Consider the following 18,985-nt stretch of genomic DNA (forward strand, 5'->3'; position numbering starts at 1 on the left):
CACTGTTCAACTGGTCTTTGTTATTTTTTTTATTTATTTTATTTTTTTTATAGTTTTTGGATTATTTCCTCCTTCCGACTCTTTCTTCAACTTTCACAGACCCCCGGCAGCCAAACAAACTATTGCCCCCTAAAGGCTACAATGTTATTATTGTCACTTTTATTAATTATCTATTTAGTCCCACTCCTATTCATATTCCAGTCTCACATTCTCACCACTCCCTGGTTGCTAAGGACCCTAGCAACCAGATCAGCCTCTGAAATTCCAAACTGGAGAGCTGCGCAACAGGCAAAGGTAATTGCCAAACCTGCCCAACCAATACCAAGGGTACACACATATAAATCGTCCGGCCAGCCTGTATCAAACTTATATGGCCAGCTTAGTGCTCTGATTGGCTAAAGGCCGGCTAGTGTTCTAATTGGCTGAAAGGGTGGGGGCACTTACTCTAGACGGTCGTAGTTAACACACATAAGAGGCACCTCCGTGCTGCACCGCTGGTGGAACTTGTACCCGCACGTCTGGCAGCGGAAGCCCTGGAACAGCAGCTTCCGACAGAAGTCGCAGAAAGCCAGCGTGAAGAAGGTTTTCCGTACCTGCGCAACGCAGAAAGGAACAGGGCTGAGTGGCACGGCCGCGGGCATCTTGTACAAACATGAACAGTGCCAGGCACACAGCAGTGCATAGCGCTTCCCTTTGCCCACTCACGGGAAAGACATTTAAGAGGGGGGGCAAGGGCACACGGGGCAGTTAGTAACTATGTGGGGGGGAGACGAACCACCCAAAACTGCAATAACGGCTGGGCTTCTCCGACAGGGGGTTATTGCCCCACAGCAGCCAAGAGGGGTCATTTCCTAAGTACAGGGTGCAAACTATGTGCCCAATATGGCATCATTTTAGCACTTTACTCTCTGACCCTTGAAAAATTGCTGCAGGTCTCCGTGTCCCCACAAATACTGCACCATTACCTGTAAGTTAGGGGGCGCAGGTAACAACAGCACCCTATAATAGGCAGTACGGACTGCTTGGCACCCATCAGTGTGGCCCTGGGCACCTACTGCCGATCCATCGCTAGAATGAGCAGTGCCTGCCTCCCTGCACTTCCATCCTGGGTCTCCCCTCAGGGTTGTGGGGGGGCCCTCGTCCTCCCAGCATCACCCTGATAACCTTTGAATTCATGTAATGAAAGGTGCAACGTTTGCTATGGATCTACTGACCCACAGGTACCACTTAAGAATCCGCTGTGTAAAACCAATATATAAGCTGGGCAAGGCGTACAGACCCTACTAAGCAACCCCCCCCCCCCCACTACTAGATCTACAGGAATGATACACCCGTGTAAATGGAGACGTTGTACCTACAAAGTTATGGGTTGTGAGCGGCACATTCTCCAAGACTTCCACGTGTAACTCTTCTCCAGTGATCCAGCTTATATCTGTATCCCAGCCAATCGGCTTCTTCTCCCTAATGGGGGCAAATACAAGTTGGAAAGGCCATATTGCTTGCCCCGCCCCCCCCCCCCCCAAGAATAAATGATGATGTTACAGCCTGTGTGCAACAGTTTAGAAGGGAAAAGCAATATGGCCGCAACTACTCAGCACTGCAAGCAACACTTACCCATCTTGCACCCTGTACACAGCACAGCATTCTGGGATTAACCCTCGCATCATCAGGGCTTTCTTTAGGCTGTCTCGCACTGTCACACCACTCCTAGCTGGTACCTGGCAGGGGAATCAATCAATTGTCAGTTAAGCCCATGTTTCATAAACTCCTCCTTATCTGTAAACATAAGAACCCGGCAGTGGCCAGGGTAAGGGAGGCCATACTAACAGCATTTAACATGGAGCAAACCCGGCATGGAGCCTTCCAGATATCTTACCACAGTGCGCTGCTTGTTGGGAAGGAAGACTCGGACAATAGGTTTCTGGGGAGACTTGGGATTGATACGGGAGGGGTCGCTGGGGGTCCGCAGGGCTGAGAGAGCTGAAGGAGCCAAGGATAGATTAGATGGGACCGAGGAAAGTGTCAGCTCTGAAGGCAAAGAAGTAGAGTCTGTTCCATTGCCCATAGACTCCAGTAACTGCTGTTCCCTCTGCTGTAATAGATCCAGTTTGCTGGTGTATTCCTCATAAGCCTGAATGGGGGGAACACAGTCATAAAATAAGCCCCCTAAATAAAGGCACCACCTTATCCTAACAAGGAGCCAATCAGTAAGCCATGGCAAGGTTACAGATATATAGAAACATTGGGGTAACAGTCACCCCGCTATAGTTCCAGGGGTACCCAGGGCACAAATAAGCACTCACCCCAAATCCCCCCCTAACTGGCCTTCAGGCTGGGCCCCCTTAGCCCATAACAAGGGTACAGATATATAGAAACATTGGGGTAACAGTCACCCCGCTATAGTTCCAGGGGTACCCAGGGCACAAATAAGCACTCACCCCAAATCCCCCCCTAACTGGCCTTCAGGCTGGGCCCCCTTAGCCCATAACAAGGTTACAGATATATAGAAACATTGGGGTAACAGTCACCCCGCTATAGTTCCAGGGGTACCCAGGGCACAAATAAGCACTCACCCCAAATCCCCCCCTAACTGGCCTTCAGGCTGGGCCCCCTTAGCCCATAACAAGGTTACAGATATATAGAAACATTGGGGTAACAGTCACCCTGCTATAGTTCCAGGGGTACCCAGGGCACAAATAAGCACTCACCCCAAATCCCCCCCTAACTGGCCTTCAGGCTGGGCCCCCTTAGCCCATAACAAGGTTACAGATATATAGAAACATTGGGGTAACAGTCACCCCACTATAGTTCCAGGGGTACCCAGGGCACAAATAAGCACTCACCCCAAATCCCCCCCTAACTGGCCTTCAGGCTGGGCCCCTTTAGCCCATAACAAGGTTACAGATATACAGAAACATTGGGGTAACAGTCACCCCGCTATAGTTCCAGGGGTACCCAGGGCACAAATAAGCACTCACCCCAAATCCCCCCCCTAACTGGCCTTCAGGCTGGGCCCCCTTAGCCCATAACAAGGTTACAGATATATAGAAACATTGGGGTAACAGTCACCCCACTATAGTTCCAGGGGTACCCAGGGCACAAATAAGCACTCACCCCAAATCCCCCCTAACTGGCCTTCAGGCTGGGCCCCCTTAGCCCATAACAAGGTTACAGATATATAGAAACATTGGGGTAACAGTCACCCCACTATAGTTCCAGGGGTACCCAGGGCACAAATAAGCACTCACCCCAAATCCCCCCCTAACTGGCCTTCAGGCTGGGCCCCCTTAGCCCATAGCAAGGTTACAGATATTTAGAAACATTGGGGTAACAGTCACCCCGCTATAGTTCCAGGGGTACCCAGGGCACAAATAAGCACTCACCCCAAATCCCCCCTAACTGGCCTTCAGGCTGGGCCCCCTTAGCCCATAACAAGGTGAAAAATATATAGAAACATTGGGGAAACAGTCACCCCACTATAGTTCCAGGGGTACCCAGGGCACAAATAAGCACTCACCCCAAATCCCCCCTTCACTGGCCTTAAGGCTGGGCCCCCAAATTTGATTCATGACCCCTTAGTTTATACTGTACATAGGACAATGATCAGAATGGCGCAGGAAAGGAAGGGCACATTGCTAGCAGCCCCCTATATCCTTTATATTTAGCGCTGGGGGTTAGCACACAGTAGCATTACAGACAGTAATATAAAGGAGTGCATATAATTACCTCTACGTATATAGATGGGGGGTTGTGCTCGCCTCCAAATTTGTCCAGCAGGGCTTCGATGTGCTCTTGTGTTAACTTTATCATCTGCTTTATATTCCAGACCTGGGGAGGGAAGGACAGACAGACGTGTGAGCAGCATATTCCTTACTGTGCTTGAAAGCATAGTTCAGCTTTAAGTTAACTTAATGTTATAGAATGGCCAATACTGAACAAATATTCAATTGGTCTTAATTATTTATCTTTAATAGCAGCCAATAAACTGCCAGTGAGGGGGGGGCGGGTCCCTATGTACAGAGTGAGGGAGGGGGGGCGGGTCCCTATGTACAGAGTGAGGGAGGGGGGGCGGGTCCCTATGTACAGAGTGAGGGAGGGGGGGCGGGTCCCTATGTACAGAGTGAGGGAGGGGGGGCGGGTCCCTATGTACAGAGTGAGGGAGGGGGGGCGGGTCCCTATGTACAGAGTGAGGGAGGGGGGGCGGGTCCCTATGTACAGAGTGAGGGAGGGGGGGCGGGTCCCTATGTACAGAGTGAGGGAGGGGGGGCGGGTCCCTATGTACAGAGTGAGGGAGGGGGGGCGGGTCCCTATGTACAGAGTGAGGGAGGGGGGGCGGGTCCCTATGTACAGAGTGAGGGAGGGGGGGCGGGTCCCTATGTACAGAGTGAGGGAGGGGGGGCGGGTCCCTATGTACAGAGTGAGGGAGGCAGGGCGGGTCCCTATGTACAGAGTGAGGGAGGCGGGGCGGGTCCCTATGTACAGAGTGAGGGGGGGGCGGGTCCCTATGTACAGAGTGAGGGGGGGCGGGTCCCTATGTACAGAGTGAGGGGGGGCGGGTCCCTATGTACAGAGTGAGGGGGGGCGGGTCCCTATGTACAGTGAGGGAGGGGGGGCGGGTCCCTATGTACAGAGTGAGGGGGGGCGGGTCCCTATGTACAGAGTGAGGGGGGGGGCGGGTCCCTATGTACAGAGTGAGGGGGGGCGGGTCCCTATGTACAGAGTGAGGGGGGGGCGGGTCCCTATGTACAGAGTGAGGGGGGGGCGGGTCCCTATGTACAGAGTGAGGGGGGGCGGGTCCCTATGTACAGAGTGAGGGGGGGGCGGGTCCCTATGTACAGAGTGAGGGGGGGGCGGGTCCCTATGTACAGAGTGAGGGGGGGGCGGGTCCCTATGTACAGAGTGAGGGGGGGCGGGTTTGATTTTTCAGTCAGATCAGGGACCACATTGGCTCGTTGATGAAAGCTAGGATACTGTCCATGTAAAGGGCACATAATCCTGCCTTGTGTTTTAGTAGACAGCAGCATTTTGGGAAATATAGTATTTTTTTTGGGGGGGGGGGGGTTACTCCATAATTAGGTTTAACCCACATATAAATGTCACCGTATCAGCCATTTAGTAACACTTCTTGAAGTTCTAGGTCCTAATTGGTCTATTCGGGTCCCATCCTATTCATCTTCCTGTCTTTCATTCTGCCTGGTTGCTAGGGTAAACTAGTCTCTAGCAACCAGTTAGAAGCTGAACAAAATGCTAAATAAAAATATATATATATATAAATAAAAAGGAAAGGAGGTACATGAAAGGAGGAAAGCAGAGACTTGTTGGGGGGCGGTGCCAGCAGAGGGATGGAGGCACAAAGGCGCCAATAATACTCGGCAGCGCTTTGCCCATTGGCAGTATAGGACCTTTACTTCCCCTTTAATCGTGTGCTATAAGGCTCCCTGGGAGGAAGGAATGAATATTGGCACATTGCTCAGGCGCATTATATACAATTCAACTCATTCTTTATTGTCATTATGGTCATTCCTTCATCTCTCTCTGGGACCGGAACATTTTTATGACAATTATTAGGCACTTATTGCCTTTATATGGGCACAGAACCCCTCAGTGACTGCGAATATCCTTATCATTTACAGTAGGGGGTACATTATCCCTTATAATACATGAGTGATACTCAGAGTTCCCTGTATAACTCAGCCTGCAGCCTTGTGCCTTTATATGGGCACAGAACCCCTCAGTGACTGCTAATATCCTTATCATTTACAGTAGGGGGTACAGTATCCCTTATAATACATGAGTGATACTCAGAGTTCCCTGTATAACTCAGCCTGCAGCCTTGTGCCTTTATATGGGGGGCACAGAACCCCTCAGTGACTGCTAATATCCTTATCATTTACAGTAGGGGGTACATTATCCCTTATAATACATGAGTGATACTCAGAGTTCCCTGTATAACTCAGCCTGCAGCCTTGTGCCTTTATATGGGCACAGAACCCCTCAGTGACTGCTAATATCCTTATCATTTACAGTAGGGGGTACATTATCCCTTATAATACATGAGTGATACTCAGAGTTCCCTGTATAACTCAGCCTGCAGCCTTGTGCCTTTATATGGGGGGCACAGAGCCCCTCAGTGACTGCTAATATCCTTATCATTTACAGTAGGGGGTACATTATCCCTTATAATACATGAGTGATACTCAGAGTTCCCTGTATAACTCAGCCTGCAGCCTTGTGCCTTTATATGGGCACAGAACCCCTCAGTGACTGCTAATATCCTTATCATTTACAGTAGGGGGTACATTATCCCTATAATACATGAGTGATACTCAGAGTTCCCTGTATAACTCAGCCTGCAGCCTTGTGCCTTTATATGGGGGGCACAGAACCCCTCAGTGACTGCGAATATCCTTATCATTTACAGTAGGGGGTACATTATCCCTTATAATACATGAGTGATACTCAGAGTTCCCTGTATAACTCAGCCTGCAGCCTTGTGCCTTTATATGGGGGGCACAGAACCCCTCAGTGACTGCTAATATCCTTATCATTTACAGTAGGGGGTACATTATCCCTTATAATACATGAGTGATACTCAGAGTTCCCTGTATAACTCAGCCTGCAGCCTTGTGCCTTTATATGGGGGGCACAGAACCCCTCAGTGACTGCTAATATCCTTATCATTTACAGTAGGGGGTACATTATCCCTTATAATACATGAGTGATACTCAGAGTTCCCTGTATAACTCAGCCTGCAGCCTTGTGCCTTTATATGGGCACAGAACCCCTCAGTGACTGCTAATATCCTTATCATTTACAGTAGGGGGTACATTATCCCTTATAATACATGAGTGATACTCAGAGTTCCCTGTATAACTCAGCCTGCAGCCTTGTGCCTTTATATGGGCACAGAACCCCTCAGTGACTGCTAATATCCTTATCATTTACAGTAGGGGGTACATTATCCCTTATAATACATGAGTGATACTCAGAGTTCCCTGTATAACTCAGCCTGCAGCCTTGTGCCTTTATATGGGCACAGAACCCCTCAGTGACTGCGAATATCCTTATCATTTACAGTAGGGGGTACATTATCCCTTCACAATAAGTGCAACACAGTAGCAGCTCTCCCTTGCTATAAAAACTCAAATAAAAGAAGTAACTTTCTCCATTGCTACAAAGTAGTCACATATAGATCTATACTGTACAAATAATATTATCTATAGAGAGAATGGTACGGCCCGGACACTGAGTGACACAAATAGATCTATACTGTACAAATAATATTATATAAAGAGTGATAGATACATATAGATCTATAGTGTATCTATATATATATATATATATATATATATATATATATATATATATATATATATATATATATATATATATTATATAAAGAGTGATACAACCCAGACACCAAGAGACACAGATACAGATCTATACTGCACATATAGTTATTCTATAGGGAGAGTGGTACAGCCCAGACAAAGAGTGACACATATAGGTCTATACTGTACATATATTACATAGAGAATGGTATAGTCCAGACACACACATATATATAGCTATACTGCACATGTAATATCAGATAGAGTGGTACAGCCCAGACAGTCAGTGACACAGACACATATATAGATATATTGTACAGGTAATATTATATAGAGTGGTACAGCCCAGGCACTGAGGGACAGACACATTTATAGATATATTGTACAGGTAATATTATATAGAGTGGTACAGCCCAGGCACTGAGGGGCACAGACACATATATATATATATATATAAATATATATATTGTACAGGTAATATTATATAGAGTGGTACAGCCCAGGCACTGAGGGACACAGACACACATATATATATATATATATATATATAAATATATATATTGTACAGGTAATATTATATAGAGTGGTACAGCCCAGGCACTGAGGGGCACAGACACATATATATATATATATATATAAATATATATATTGTACAGGTAATATTATATAGAGTGGTACAGCCCAGGCACTGAGGGACACAGACACACACATATATATATATATATATAAATATATATATTGTACAGGTAATATTATATAGAGTGGTACAGCCCAGGCACTGAGGGGCACAGACACATATATAGATATATTGTACAGGTAATATTATATAGAGTGGTAAAGCCCAGGCACTGAGGGGCACAGACACATATATATATATATATATATAAATATATATATTGTACAGGTAATATTATATAGAGTGGTACAGCCCAGGCACTGAGGGACACAGACACATATATATATATATATATATATATAAATATATATATTGTACAGGTAATATTATATAGAGTGGTAAAGCCCAGGCACTGAGGGACACAGATACATATATAGATATATTGTACAGGTAATATTATATAGAGTGGTACAGCCCAGGCACTGAGGGACAGACACATATATAGATATATTGTACAGGTAATATTATATAGAGTGGTACAGCCCAGGCACTGAGGGACAGATACATATATAGATATATTGTACAGGTAATATTATATAGAGTGGTACAGCCCAGGCACTGAGGGACACAGACACACATATATATATATATATATATAAATATATATATATTGTACAGGTAATATTATATAGAGTGGTACAGCCCAGGCACTGAGGGGCACAGACACATATATAGATATATTGTACAGGTAATATTATATAGAGTGGTAAAGCCCAGGCACTGAGGGACACAGATACATATATAGATATATTGTACAGGTAATATTATATAGAGTGGTACAGCCCAGGCACTGAGGGACACAGACACATATATAGATATATTGTACAGGTAATATTATATAGAGTGGTACAGCCCAGGCACTGAGGGACAGACACATATATAGATATATTGTACAGGTAATATTATATAGAGTGGTACAGCCCAGGCACTGAGGGACACAGATACATATATAGATATATTGTACAGGTAATATTATATAGAGTGGTACAGCCCAGGCACTGAGGGACACAGACACATATATAGATATATTGTACAGGTAATATTATATAGAGTGGTACAGCCCAGGCACTGAGGGACAGACACATATATAGATATATTGTACAGGTAATATTATATAGAGTGGTACAGCCCAGGCCACTGAGGGACACAGATACATATATAGATATATTGTACAGGTAATATTATATAGAGTGGTACAGCCCAGGCACTGAGGGACAGACACATATATAGATATATTGTACAGGTAATATTATATAGAGTGGTACAGCCCAGGCACTGAGGGACAGACACATATATAGATATATTGTACAGGTAATATTATATAGAGTGGTACAGCCCAGGCACTGAGGGACAGACACATATATAGATATATTGTACAGGTAATATTATATAGAGTGGTAAAGCCCAGGCACTGAGGGACAGACACATATATAGATATATTGTACAGGTAATATTATATAGAGTGGTACAGCCCAGGCACTGAGGGACAGATACATATATATATATATATATAGATCTATAAGGTACGTATATTATTATAAAGGGAGAATGGTACAGTCCGGACAGAGATAAACCACTGGCTGAGGGGGGGACCCCTGCACATTAGTATAGCCTAGGCCCCCCCCATTCCCCAACTCCACCCCTATCCCTCACCCTCTCACCTCCTCCGGGTACCCCCCGGACGCACACATCTCGCCGGCTCCGCCCAGTCCCCCGGTCTCGGACTCCAGCAGGTCCCCGTTGAGCAGTGAGGGCCCCTCGGTTGATCCCCCACTTACCGCCGCCATCTTGAAGTGGTCCGGAGGCGCGGGAGCGAGCATGAGGGATACTATGGTGCGCGCACCCGCTCGGCCGACCCAGGTCTTCCCAGGCTTCGGAGAGGGAGGGGCGGACTGAGCGTGCGCGTACCCGACAACAGCGCGTCCAATCAGAAAGCAGAGGGGCGGCGCTAACTAGGGGGTTTATTTACGTCAGACCGGGGAGAACCCTCTGCCGCTAGCTCCGCCCCGCTGTGCAGGTGCAGTAAGCGCGTACCCCGGAGCATCCCTGACGTCATGTATTCATTTTCCGTCCACTGAAGTATTATACGGGCCGGTACCTCACACAGCAGTCTGTAACCGGGCTGATTTCCCTCAGGGACCCCAGGGCTTATTTGTGCCTGTTACCCCAATGTTTCTATATATCTGTAACCTTGTTATGGGCTAAGGGGGCCCAGCCTGAAGGCCAGTTAGGGGGGATTTGGGGTGAGTGCTTATTTGTGCCCTGGGTACCCCTGGAACTATAGCAGGGTGACTGTTACCCCAATGTTTCTATATATCTGTAACCTTGTTATGGGCTAAGGGGGCCCAGCCTGAAGGCCAGTTAGGGGGGGATTTGGGGTGAGTGCTTATTTGTGCCCTGGGTACCCCTGGAACTATAGCGGGGTGACTGTTACCCCAATGTTTCTATATATCTGTAACCTTGTTATGGGCTAAGGGGGCCCAGCCTGAAGGCCAGTTAGGGGGGGATTTGGGGTGAGTGCTTATTTGTGCCCTGGGTACCCCTGGAACTATAGCGGGGTGACTGTTACCCCAATGTTTCTATATATCTGTAACCTTGTTATGAGCTAAGGGGGCCCAGCCTGAAGGCCAGTTAGGGGGGGATTTGGGGTGAGTGCTTATTTGTGCCCTGGGTACCCCTGGAACTATAGCAGGGTGACTGTTACCCCAATGTTTCTATATATCTGTAACCTTGTTATGGGCTAAGGGGGCCCAGCCTGAAGGCCAGTTAGGGGGGGATTTGGGGTGAGTGCTTATTTGTGCCCTGGGTACCCCTGGAACTATAGCGGGGTGACTGTTACCCCAATGTTTCTATATATCTGTAACCTTGTTATGGGCTAAGGGGGCCCAGCCTGAAGGCCAGTTAGGGGGGGATTTGGGGTGAGTGCTTATTTGTGCCCTGGGTACCCCTGGAACTATAGCGGGGTGACTGTTACCCCAATGTTTCTATATATCTGTAACCTTGTTATGGGCTAAGGGGGCCCAGCCTGAAGGCCAGTTAGGGGGGGATTTGGGGTGAGTGCTTATTTGTGCCCTGGGTACCCCTGGAACTATAGCGGGGTGACTGTTACCCCAATGTTTCTATATATCTGTAACCTTGTTATGGGCTAAGGGGGCCCAGCCTGAAGGCCAGTTAGGGGGGATTTGGGGTGAGTGCTTATTGTGAATATTGCTAGAACATAGCTCAACACACCACCATATTACACACTCAGAGCTGACAGTAGCCCCTGGGGAAATATTGCCTGTTAAAATGCTCACTGGGAGGAGTATAACACCTTGCACTCACCTTATATGCACCTGTTATAGAGATCAGCCAACAACCCTGCTAGGATTGTGAGGGAAATACACATCTGCTCATAGTTCTACCTATAGTATACATAAATATAATTGTTTATATGAAAGAGCCCCATGTACAAAGCTCCTTATACCTGTCTTATTTTCACAGACTCCTTCCCAGTAACTGAATGTGTCTTCTGGGAAGGGACTGGGGCTGTGGGATAGCAGGTATCCCCCCCAAGTGTAAGCAGCAGTCCTGCCCTGCTTTATGGCTGAGATTCTAGCTATCTGTATAACAGAGCATTCTGTCACAGTGGCACAGATCCTATCTGATCCCCCCCAAGTGTAAGCAGCAGTCCTGCCCTGCTTTATGGCTGAGATTCTAGCTATCTGTATAACAGAGCATTCTGTCACAATGGCACAGATCCTATCTGATCCCCCCCCCCCATTGTAAGCAGCAGTCCTGCCCTGCTTTATGGCTGAGATTCTAGCTATCTGTATAACAGAGCATTCTGTCACAATGGCACAGATCCTATCTGATCCCCCCCCCCATTGTAAGCAGCAGTCCTGCCCTGCTTTATGGCTGAGATTCTAGCTATCTGTATAACAGAGCATTCTGTCACAGTGGCACAGATCCTATCTGATCCCCCCCATTGTAAGCAGCAGTCCTGCCCTGCTTTATGGCTGAGATTCTAGCTATCTGTATAACAGAGCATTTTGTCACAATGGCACAGATCCTATCTGATCCCCCCCCCATTGTAAGCAGCAGCCCTGCCCTGCTTTATGGCTGAGATTCTAGCTATCTGTATAACAGAGCATTCTGTCACAATGGCACAGATCCTATCTGATCCCCCCCCCCATTGTAAGCAGCAGTCCTGCCCTGCTTTATGGCTGAGATTCTAGCTATCTGTATAACAGAGCATTCTGTCACAGTGGCACAGATCCTATCTGATCCCCCCCATTGTAAGCAGCAGTCCTGCCCTGCTTTATGGCTGAGATTCTAGCTATCTGTATAACAGAGCATTTTGTCACAATGGCACAGATCCTATCTGATCCCCCCCCCCATTGTAAGCAGCAGTCCTGCCCTGCTTTATGGCTGAGATTCTAGCTATCTGTATAACAGAGCATTCTGTCACAGTGGCACAGATCCTATCTGATCCCCCCCATTGTAAGCAGCAGTCCTGCCCTGCTTTATGGCTGAGATTCTAGCTATCTGTATAACAGAGCATTCTGTCACAGTGGCACAGATCCTATCTGATCCCTCCCATTGTAAGCAGCAGTCCTGCCCTGCTTTATGGCTGAGATTCTAGCTATCTGTATAACAGAGCATTCTGTCACAGTGGCACAGATCCTATCTGATCCCTCCCATTGTAAGCAGCAGTCCTGCCCTGCTTTATGGCTGAGATTCTAGCTATCTGTATAACAGAGCATTCTGTCACAGTGGCACAGATCCTATCTGATCCCCCCCATTGTAAGCAGCAGTCCTGCCCTGCTTTATGGCTGAGATTCTAGCTATCTGTATAACAGAGCATTCTGTCACAGTGGCACAGATCCTATCTGATCCCCCCATTGTAAGCAGCAGTCCTGCCCTGCTTTATGGCTGAGATTCTAGCTATCTGTATAACAGAGCATTCTGTCACAGTGGCACAGATCCTATCTGATCCCCCCATTGTAAGCAGCAGTCCTGCCCTGCTTTATGGCTGAGATTCTAGCTATCTGTATAACAGAGCATTCTGTCACAGTGGCACAGATCCTATCTGATCCCTCCCATTGTAAGCAGCAGTCCTGCCCTGCTTTATGGCTGAGATTCTAGCTATCTGTATAACAGAGCATTCTTTCACAGTGGCACAGATCCTATCTGATCCCCCCATTGTAAGCAGCAGTCCTGCCCTGCTTTATGGCTGAGATTCTAGCTATCTGTATAACAGAGCATTCTGTCACAGTGGCACAGATCCTATCTGATCCCCCCCCAGCAGTCCTGCCCTGCTTTATGGCTGAGATTCTAGCTATCTGTATAACAGAGCATTCTGTCACAGTGGCACAGATCCTATCTGATCCCCCCCCAGCAGTCCTGCCCTGCTTTATGGCTGAGATTCTAGCTATCTGTATAACAGAGCATTCTGTCACAGTGGCACAGATCCTATCTGATCCCCCCCCAGCAGTCCTGCCCTTACAAGTGAAGTTCTCTCTCACACATCAAATGATGAGTGGACAAAAAATTGTGATGACAGTGTTGGGAAGAAGCTGTATGAGTCTGAGCAAGTACAGAATAGTGTGTAACTGCATATAATTATGTGTATAGAGCAGAGGTGCCATATCACGCACACAGGAGCACAGAGATCACCTCCTAGGCTCCGGGCCAATGAAATAGTGATGTCAGGGGATCTGTTAGACTGGTTGGGCAAGTTGAGGAGCTTCTGATGAACTGGTATTTACAGCAACTACTGAGTCACACCTTTTGGCTGCGCATCATCTTCTGTAGTCTCACAACAGGGCTTTCTTTATTATTAGAACATGAAGGGTGAGAAAGAGACTCCTATAGTGTCTGGCTATACACGGCTTATACATGTTCCTATAATGCTCTGTAAATTGATATTCTCATGAAATATCTTCCTTTAAAGGGAAATATCCATTCATTCCTCATTCTCACTGGGTTTATAGTTATGTGTAACTGTCACTGTGTCTGTCCCTTTCCCTTCCCTGCACTGCTGGTTCTGACTCCTGATACAACTCCCCAATATCCATTCATCCCTCATTCTCACTGGGTTTATAGTTATGTGTAACTGTCACTGTGTCTGTCCCTTTCCCTTCTCTGCACTGCTGGTTCTGACTCCTGATACAACTCCCCAATATCCATTCATCCCTCATTCTCACTGGGTTTATAGTTATGTGTAACTGTCACTGTGTCTGTCCCTTTCCCTTCCCTGCACTGCTGGTTCTGACTCCTGATACAACTCCCCAATATCCATTCATTCCTCATTCTCACTGGGTTTATAGTTATGTGTAACTGTCACTGTGTCTGTCCCTTTCCCTTCCCTGCACTGCTGGTTCTGACTCCTGATACAACTCCCCAATATCCATTCATCCCTCATTCTCACTGGGTTTATAGTTATGTGTAACTGTCACTGTGTCTGTCCCTTTCCCTTCCCTGCACTGCTGGTTCTGACTCCTGATACAACTCCCCAATACCCATTCATTCCTCATTCTCACTGGGTTTATAGTTATGTGTAACTGTCACTGTGTCTGTCCCTTTCCCTTCTCTGCTGGTTCTGACTCATGAAACAATGTAGCAGAAGCCAGTTCTTCTCCAGGACTGTTATTAAGCCAGATTCCATTTCAGGAGTCATAACCAGCAGTGCAGACAATATAAACAGCCAGACAGACAACTGATTTTAACAGCAGTTACATTACCAATAACATTATTTTATGATCGCTTCGGGAGAGCGGCTGATCAGAAAGAAACTTGGCAGCTCCCACAGAGAATGTATACAGAGAATGATTTTCCTTTCTGCAGCAGTTCTCCACAATCTCATTGGTCACTGGTCACATGGGCAGGCCTATCACTTTGGGGTAAAGTGGTGGCAGATTAATAAAGCTCAGTACTTTGGCAAACCCCTAGTTGGTACACATATTGCTGCATTTGATTGGGCAGTGCATTGGATTGCTGCATTTTGATTGGCCAATATCGGATTGGTCCGATACAACCATATAGAAGGGGGGGGACTGATGTTTGGCCATCGCTACAGTATTCAGGGACCTCCTGCTGTAAAATGATACGGGGTCTGTGAGGCTCCGGCACTCATCAACATTCATCTCGAGAACCCTAGAACCCAAATAAGCCCATAAGTGAGGATTTACTGTATGAAATAATAAGCTTTAATCTCGGATTCCAACGTTTATACGTTCAGTCTTCAGAGCAAAGTGGCAGCCTTTCCAGATGCTGCTGAGCTACAACTCCCTGAGGCCTAAGGCCGCGCGTGGGAGTGTTAGTTTAACAACAACTGGAGGGGCATCCGTTTCTTCTCTCCGGGAATGTCCATAGAAACAACATGAAACAGTCTGTGGATTGGGGGGGGGGGGGGGGTCACCCCGAGCGCCCCCAGAGGGTTAATCTATTTCATTTCTTCTTCATCGCCCTCTTCCCTTCACCCTTTTTGGGGGTGCCTTTACCCCGAAGCTTTCTCAGACGTCTCATTTCCTCTTTGAAATCCTCGTGTTCGTCCCTAAAAGATAAACAAACAACAAACCTCAGTTTCATTATTACAACATGGATTCTTTGCCCCTTTTTTTTTTAATTAATGTTACTAAGGTAACAGTCGTTAGCAACGAAACCCTATGGCTAAGAGCCCTCCCTTAACTCCACTGGGGCACTACAAGGAAACCCATGTCTAGCAGCTACCTACCTGCTTATGGAATAAAGCCCTAGGTTAGAGCCAGGATAGGGCGCCCTCTAGTGTTCCCCAACAATATAGAGAAGATCATGGCACGACTGGGGGTACCGGGGGCACAATTGGCACAATTACCTGTACAGGCCGAGGTATCGCAGGTTTCTCATCAAGGAGACGTACGTATTGTGTGGGGGGTACCAGTCGAACACCTCTTTCCTCTTTGCCAGGGGCTCCTCACTAAACATCTTCACCACCTTCATCGACCGCTGGTCCGTCGGCCTCACCACCTCTCCGAATATCCTGGCGCTCAGGCGAGACATGCGCAGGGCGTAGCTGGACAGGGAGGACATGGCGGAAATGGTCTGAAACAGGCAAATAAAAACATGTCATTGAGAAAATGGTGTTACCGGGCACAGCCAGGGCTAACGGGCAAAATCAGCCACTCGCCGTACAGGCCACTCAAAGATTATTTAGGGGCAGAAGCCATCGCTGCCAATGGAGTTGGGGGGGGGGGGGGGGAAGATATAACACAGCAGTGCGGGGTACGGCAGAACTAGCCCTCTATATAAAAGTCCCAGGCAAGAAGCCCCCAGTAGCAGTGCTACAGAGAGTGTGGCCCCACAGGTTGATTATATAGGGACGGTTCCCAACACTGCACTAATGAGCCATGGGTGCTACTATCTCCCCAGCCAACTGCAATGTGCCCACGTCAATCAACACCCCCTCTGTGCTCCCCAACGCTATGCTGGCCAGGGCCCCCCATACACAGGGCCCCCCTGACGCTATGCTGGCCAGGGCCCCCCTAATGCCATGCTGGCCAGGGCTCCCCCATACACAGGGCCCCCCTAACACTATGCTGGCCAGGGCTCCCCCATACACAGGGCCCCCCTATACACAGGGCCCCCCTAACGCTATGCTGGCCAGGGCCCCCCATACACAGTTCCCCCATACACAGGGCCCCCCTAACGATATGCTGGCCAGGGCCCCCCATACACAGTTCCCCCATACACAGGGCCCCCCTAACACTATACTGGCCAGGCCCCCCCATACACAGTTCCCCCATACACAGGGCCCCCCTAACGATATGCTGGCCAGGGCCCCCCATACACAGGGCCCCCCATAGACAGTTCCCCCATACACAGGGCCCCCCTAACACTATACTGGCCAGGCCCCCCCATACACAGTTCCCCCATACACAAGGCCCCCCTAACGATATGCTGGCCAGGGCCCCCCATACACAGTTCCCCCATACACAGTTCCCCCATACACAGGGCCCCCCATAGACAGTTCCCCCATACACAGGGCCCCCCATAGACAGTTCCCCCATACACAGGGCCCCCCTAACGATATGCTGGCCAGGGCCCCCCATAGACAGTTCCCCCATACACAGGGCCCCCCTAATGCTATGCTGGCCAGGGCCCCCCAAAGACAGTGCCCCCTTAACGCTATGCAGTGCTCCCAATTGCTGCCTGAAGATAGTGCCCCCATACACAGTGCCCCCCTAACGCTATGCTGGCCAGGGCCCCCCAAAGACAGTTCCCCCATATATAGGGCCACACAAAGATAGTGCCCCCAAATACTATGCTGGCCAGGGCCCCCCCCATACACAATGCCCCCAATCTGCGGCAGCTCCGGGCCCATTTATAAGGTTGCGCCCCATGAGTACTGACGCCACACATAAGCACAGGGCGACCAATCGGATGCGATTACGGATGACAGGGCCCATAACAGATGAAAGGGCCGCGCTGGTGAGAAAGCTGTAGCACAGCCGGAGCTGTTTGAATGGAAAGCTACTCGCCATACACACTACTGAGAATGAATGAGTAAATGATCAGCGCTGTCTGTTCCAGTAGCTGCTACTAAGTAGCTCCGTGTGTCTTCCCCCTATAGCTCACAGCTCCGCATCGTTTCAGGGTCAGAACCACAGAAAATTGCTTCCAATAGCAATAACATTTAGTAAAACGCGGCCGTAAAGCAACGAGCTGTGCAAGAACAGAACCCTGGGTCAATACCGGCTCCCGTAGCGCAGCCCGACACTCACCCGTGTGACCTCCCTCTATAGCCCCTGCAGGCTCCCTCTGGCCCGGACATGAAAGCGTCACTTCCGGGTTAGCCCCAGCCAAGCGAGCTTGGAACGCATGACGCACCTAGAGTTCCGCCCCCGTTAGCCAATAGGGAGCCTGGATGAATAATGGGCGCTCTCTATTGGCTAATGTGTGTAACACGGGTTAATCGGGGAGGAAGCGGCTGCTTAGCAACGGGGATAGGCGGAAAGCGATAGGGTGAGGTGCTGGCGTCTCTTCCAGCTGAGTAACCGGGTAACGGGAGAGGCAAAATGGAGTTAGTAGCGTCTCTGTGCCGTGTCATACTCACTCTGGCTTATATAGTATAGTGTGTAAGGAACATCATGTAATAAATATACCCCATACAATGTGGATTTTGTAACCAAAGGATTAATAAAGCTCCTCCCACTGAGATACCCAGCAGCATCATGGGTAATAATCTAGCAGCTGTGCCCCCCCCCCCTTCTCTGTATATTTGTATTTATACATATGGGTAGGAGGTGCCATAGTGTTTCCCTTAGACAGTACAGTATGGGGGTACAGCTTATTGTGTGCCCAGAACATTCCTTCTCTGTATATTTGTATTTATACATATGGGTAGGGGGTGCCATAGTGTTTCCCTTAGACAGTACAGTATGGGGGTACAGCTTATTGTGTGCCCAGAACATTCCTTCTCTGTATATTTGTATTTATACATATGGGTAGGGGGTGCCATAGTGTTTCCCTTAGACAGTACAGTATGGGGGTACAGCTTATTGTGTGCCCAGAACATTCCCTCTCTGTATATTTGTATTTATACATATGGGTAGGGGGTGCCATAGTGTTTCCCTTAGACAGTACAGTAACCTCACCTTCAGCTGTAACGCTCTGCCGTTCCACTAGATGGAGCCCATCCCATTATAGAGTGCAGTAACCTCAATTTCAGTTGTAACACTCTGCTGTTCCACTAGATGGAGCCCATCCCATTATAGAGAGCAGTAACCTCACCTTCAGCAGTAACGCTCTGCTGTTCCACTAGATGGAGCCCATCCCATTATAGAGTGCAGTAACCTCACCTTCAGCTGTAACGCTCTGCTGTTCCACTAGATGGAGCTCATCCCATTATAGAGTGCAGTAACCTCACCTTCAGCTGTAACGCTCTGCTGTTCCACTAGATGGAGACCATCCCATTATAGAGTGCAGTAACCTCACCTTCAGCTGTAACGCTCTGCTG

General features: G+C 48.2%; 2 protein-coding genes across 9 annotated transcripts in view; both read right to left on the reverse strand.

Moving 5' to 3' along the window:
• braf (B-Raf proto-oncogene, serine/threonine kinase) overlaps nt 1-9,917 on the reverse strand; it is a 56,123-nt gene extending 46,206 nt beyond the window's left edge. For 3 of the 6 annotated variants that reach the window (XM_031898529.1, XM_031898530.1, XM_031898528.1), the window contains exons 1-6: nt 9,669-9,916; nt 3,727-3,828; nt 1,877-2,131; nt 1,615-1,718; nt 1,359-1,461; nt 445-593 (exon numbers count right to left, since the gene is read on the reverse strand). In XM_031898529.1, coding sequence (XP_031754389.1) covers nt 445-593; nt 1,359-1,461; nt 1,615-1,718; nt 1,877-2,131; nt 3,727-3,828; nt 9,669-9,827 — 872 coding nt within the window. In that variant the 5' untranslated portion in view covers nt 9,828-9,916. Of the gene's footprint in view, nt 1-444; nt 594-1,358; nt 1,462-1,614; nt 1,719-1,876; nt 2,132-3,726; nt 3,829-9,668 lie in introns of all 6 variants that reach the window. The other 3 variants (XM_031898531.1, XM_031898533.1, XM_031898532.1) reach the window with 3 other exon arrangements.
• A 5,257-nt stretch (nt 9,918-15,174) lies between these two features.
• Nucleotides 15,175-17,858, reverse strand: mrps33 (mitochondrial ribosomal protein S33). Of its 3 annotated transcripts, none has more exons than XM_004912466.4 (3): nt 17,751-17,858; nt 15,845-16,071; nt 15,175-15,544 (listed from the first exon to the last, which is right to left on the reverse strand). In XM_004912466.4, exons 2-3 carry the CDS (start codon nt 16,057-16,059, stop codon nt 15,439-15,441), a joined length of 321 nt encoding a protein of 106 aa, XP_004912523.1. In that variant the 5' UTR covers nt 16,060-16,071; nt 17,751-17,858; the 3' UTR covers nt 15,175-15,438. The 3 variants fall into 3 exon arrangements, with proteins under 3 accessions (XP_004912523.1, XP_002943479.1, XP_031754394.1); XM_002943433.5 differs by lacking the exon at nt 17,751-17,858 and adding an exon at nt 17,504-17,735; XM_031898534.1 differs by lacking the exon at nt 17,751-17,858 and adding an exon at nt 17,517-17,714.
• Nucleotides 17,859-18,985: the final 1,127 nt, after the last annotated feature.

The sequence above is a fragment of the Xenopus tropicalis genome, chromosome 3 (genome assembly GCF_000004195.4).
Source record: "Xenopus tropicalis strain Nigerian chromosome 3, UCB_Xtro_10.0, whole genome shotgun sequence".
Taxonomy (NCBI): domain Eukaryota; kingdom Metazoa; phylum Chordata; class Amphibia; order Anura; family Pipidae; genus Xenopus; species Xenopus tropicalis.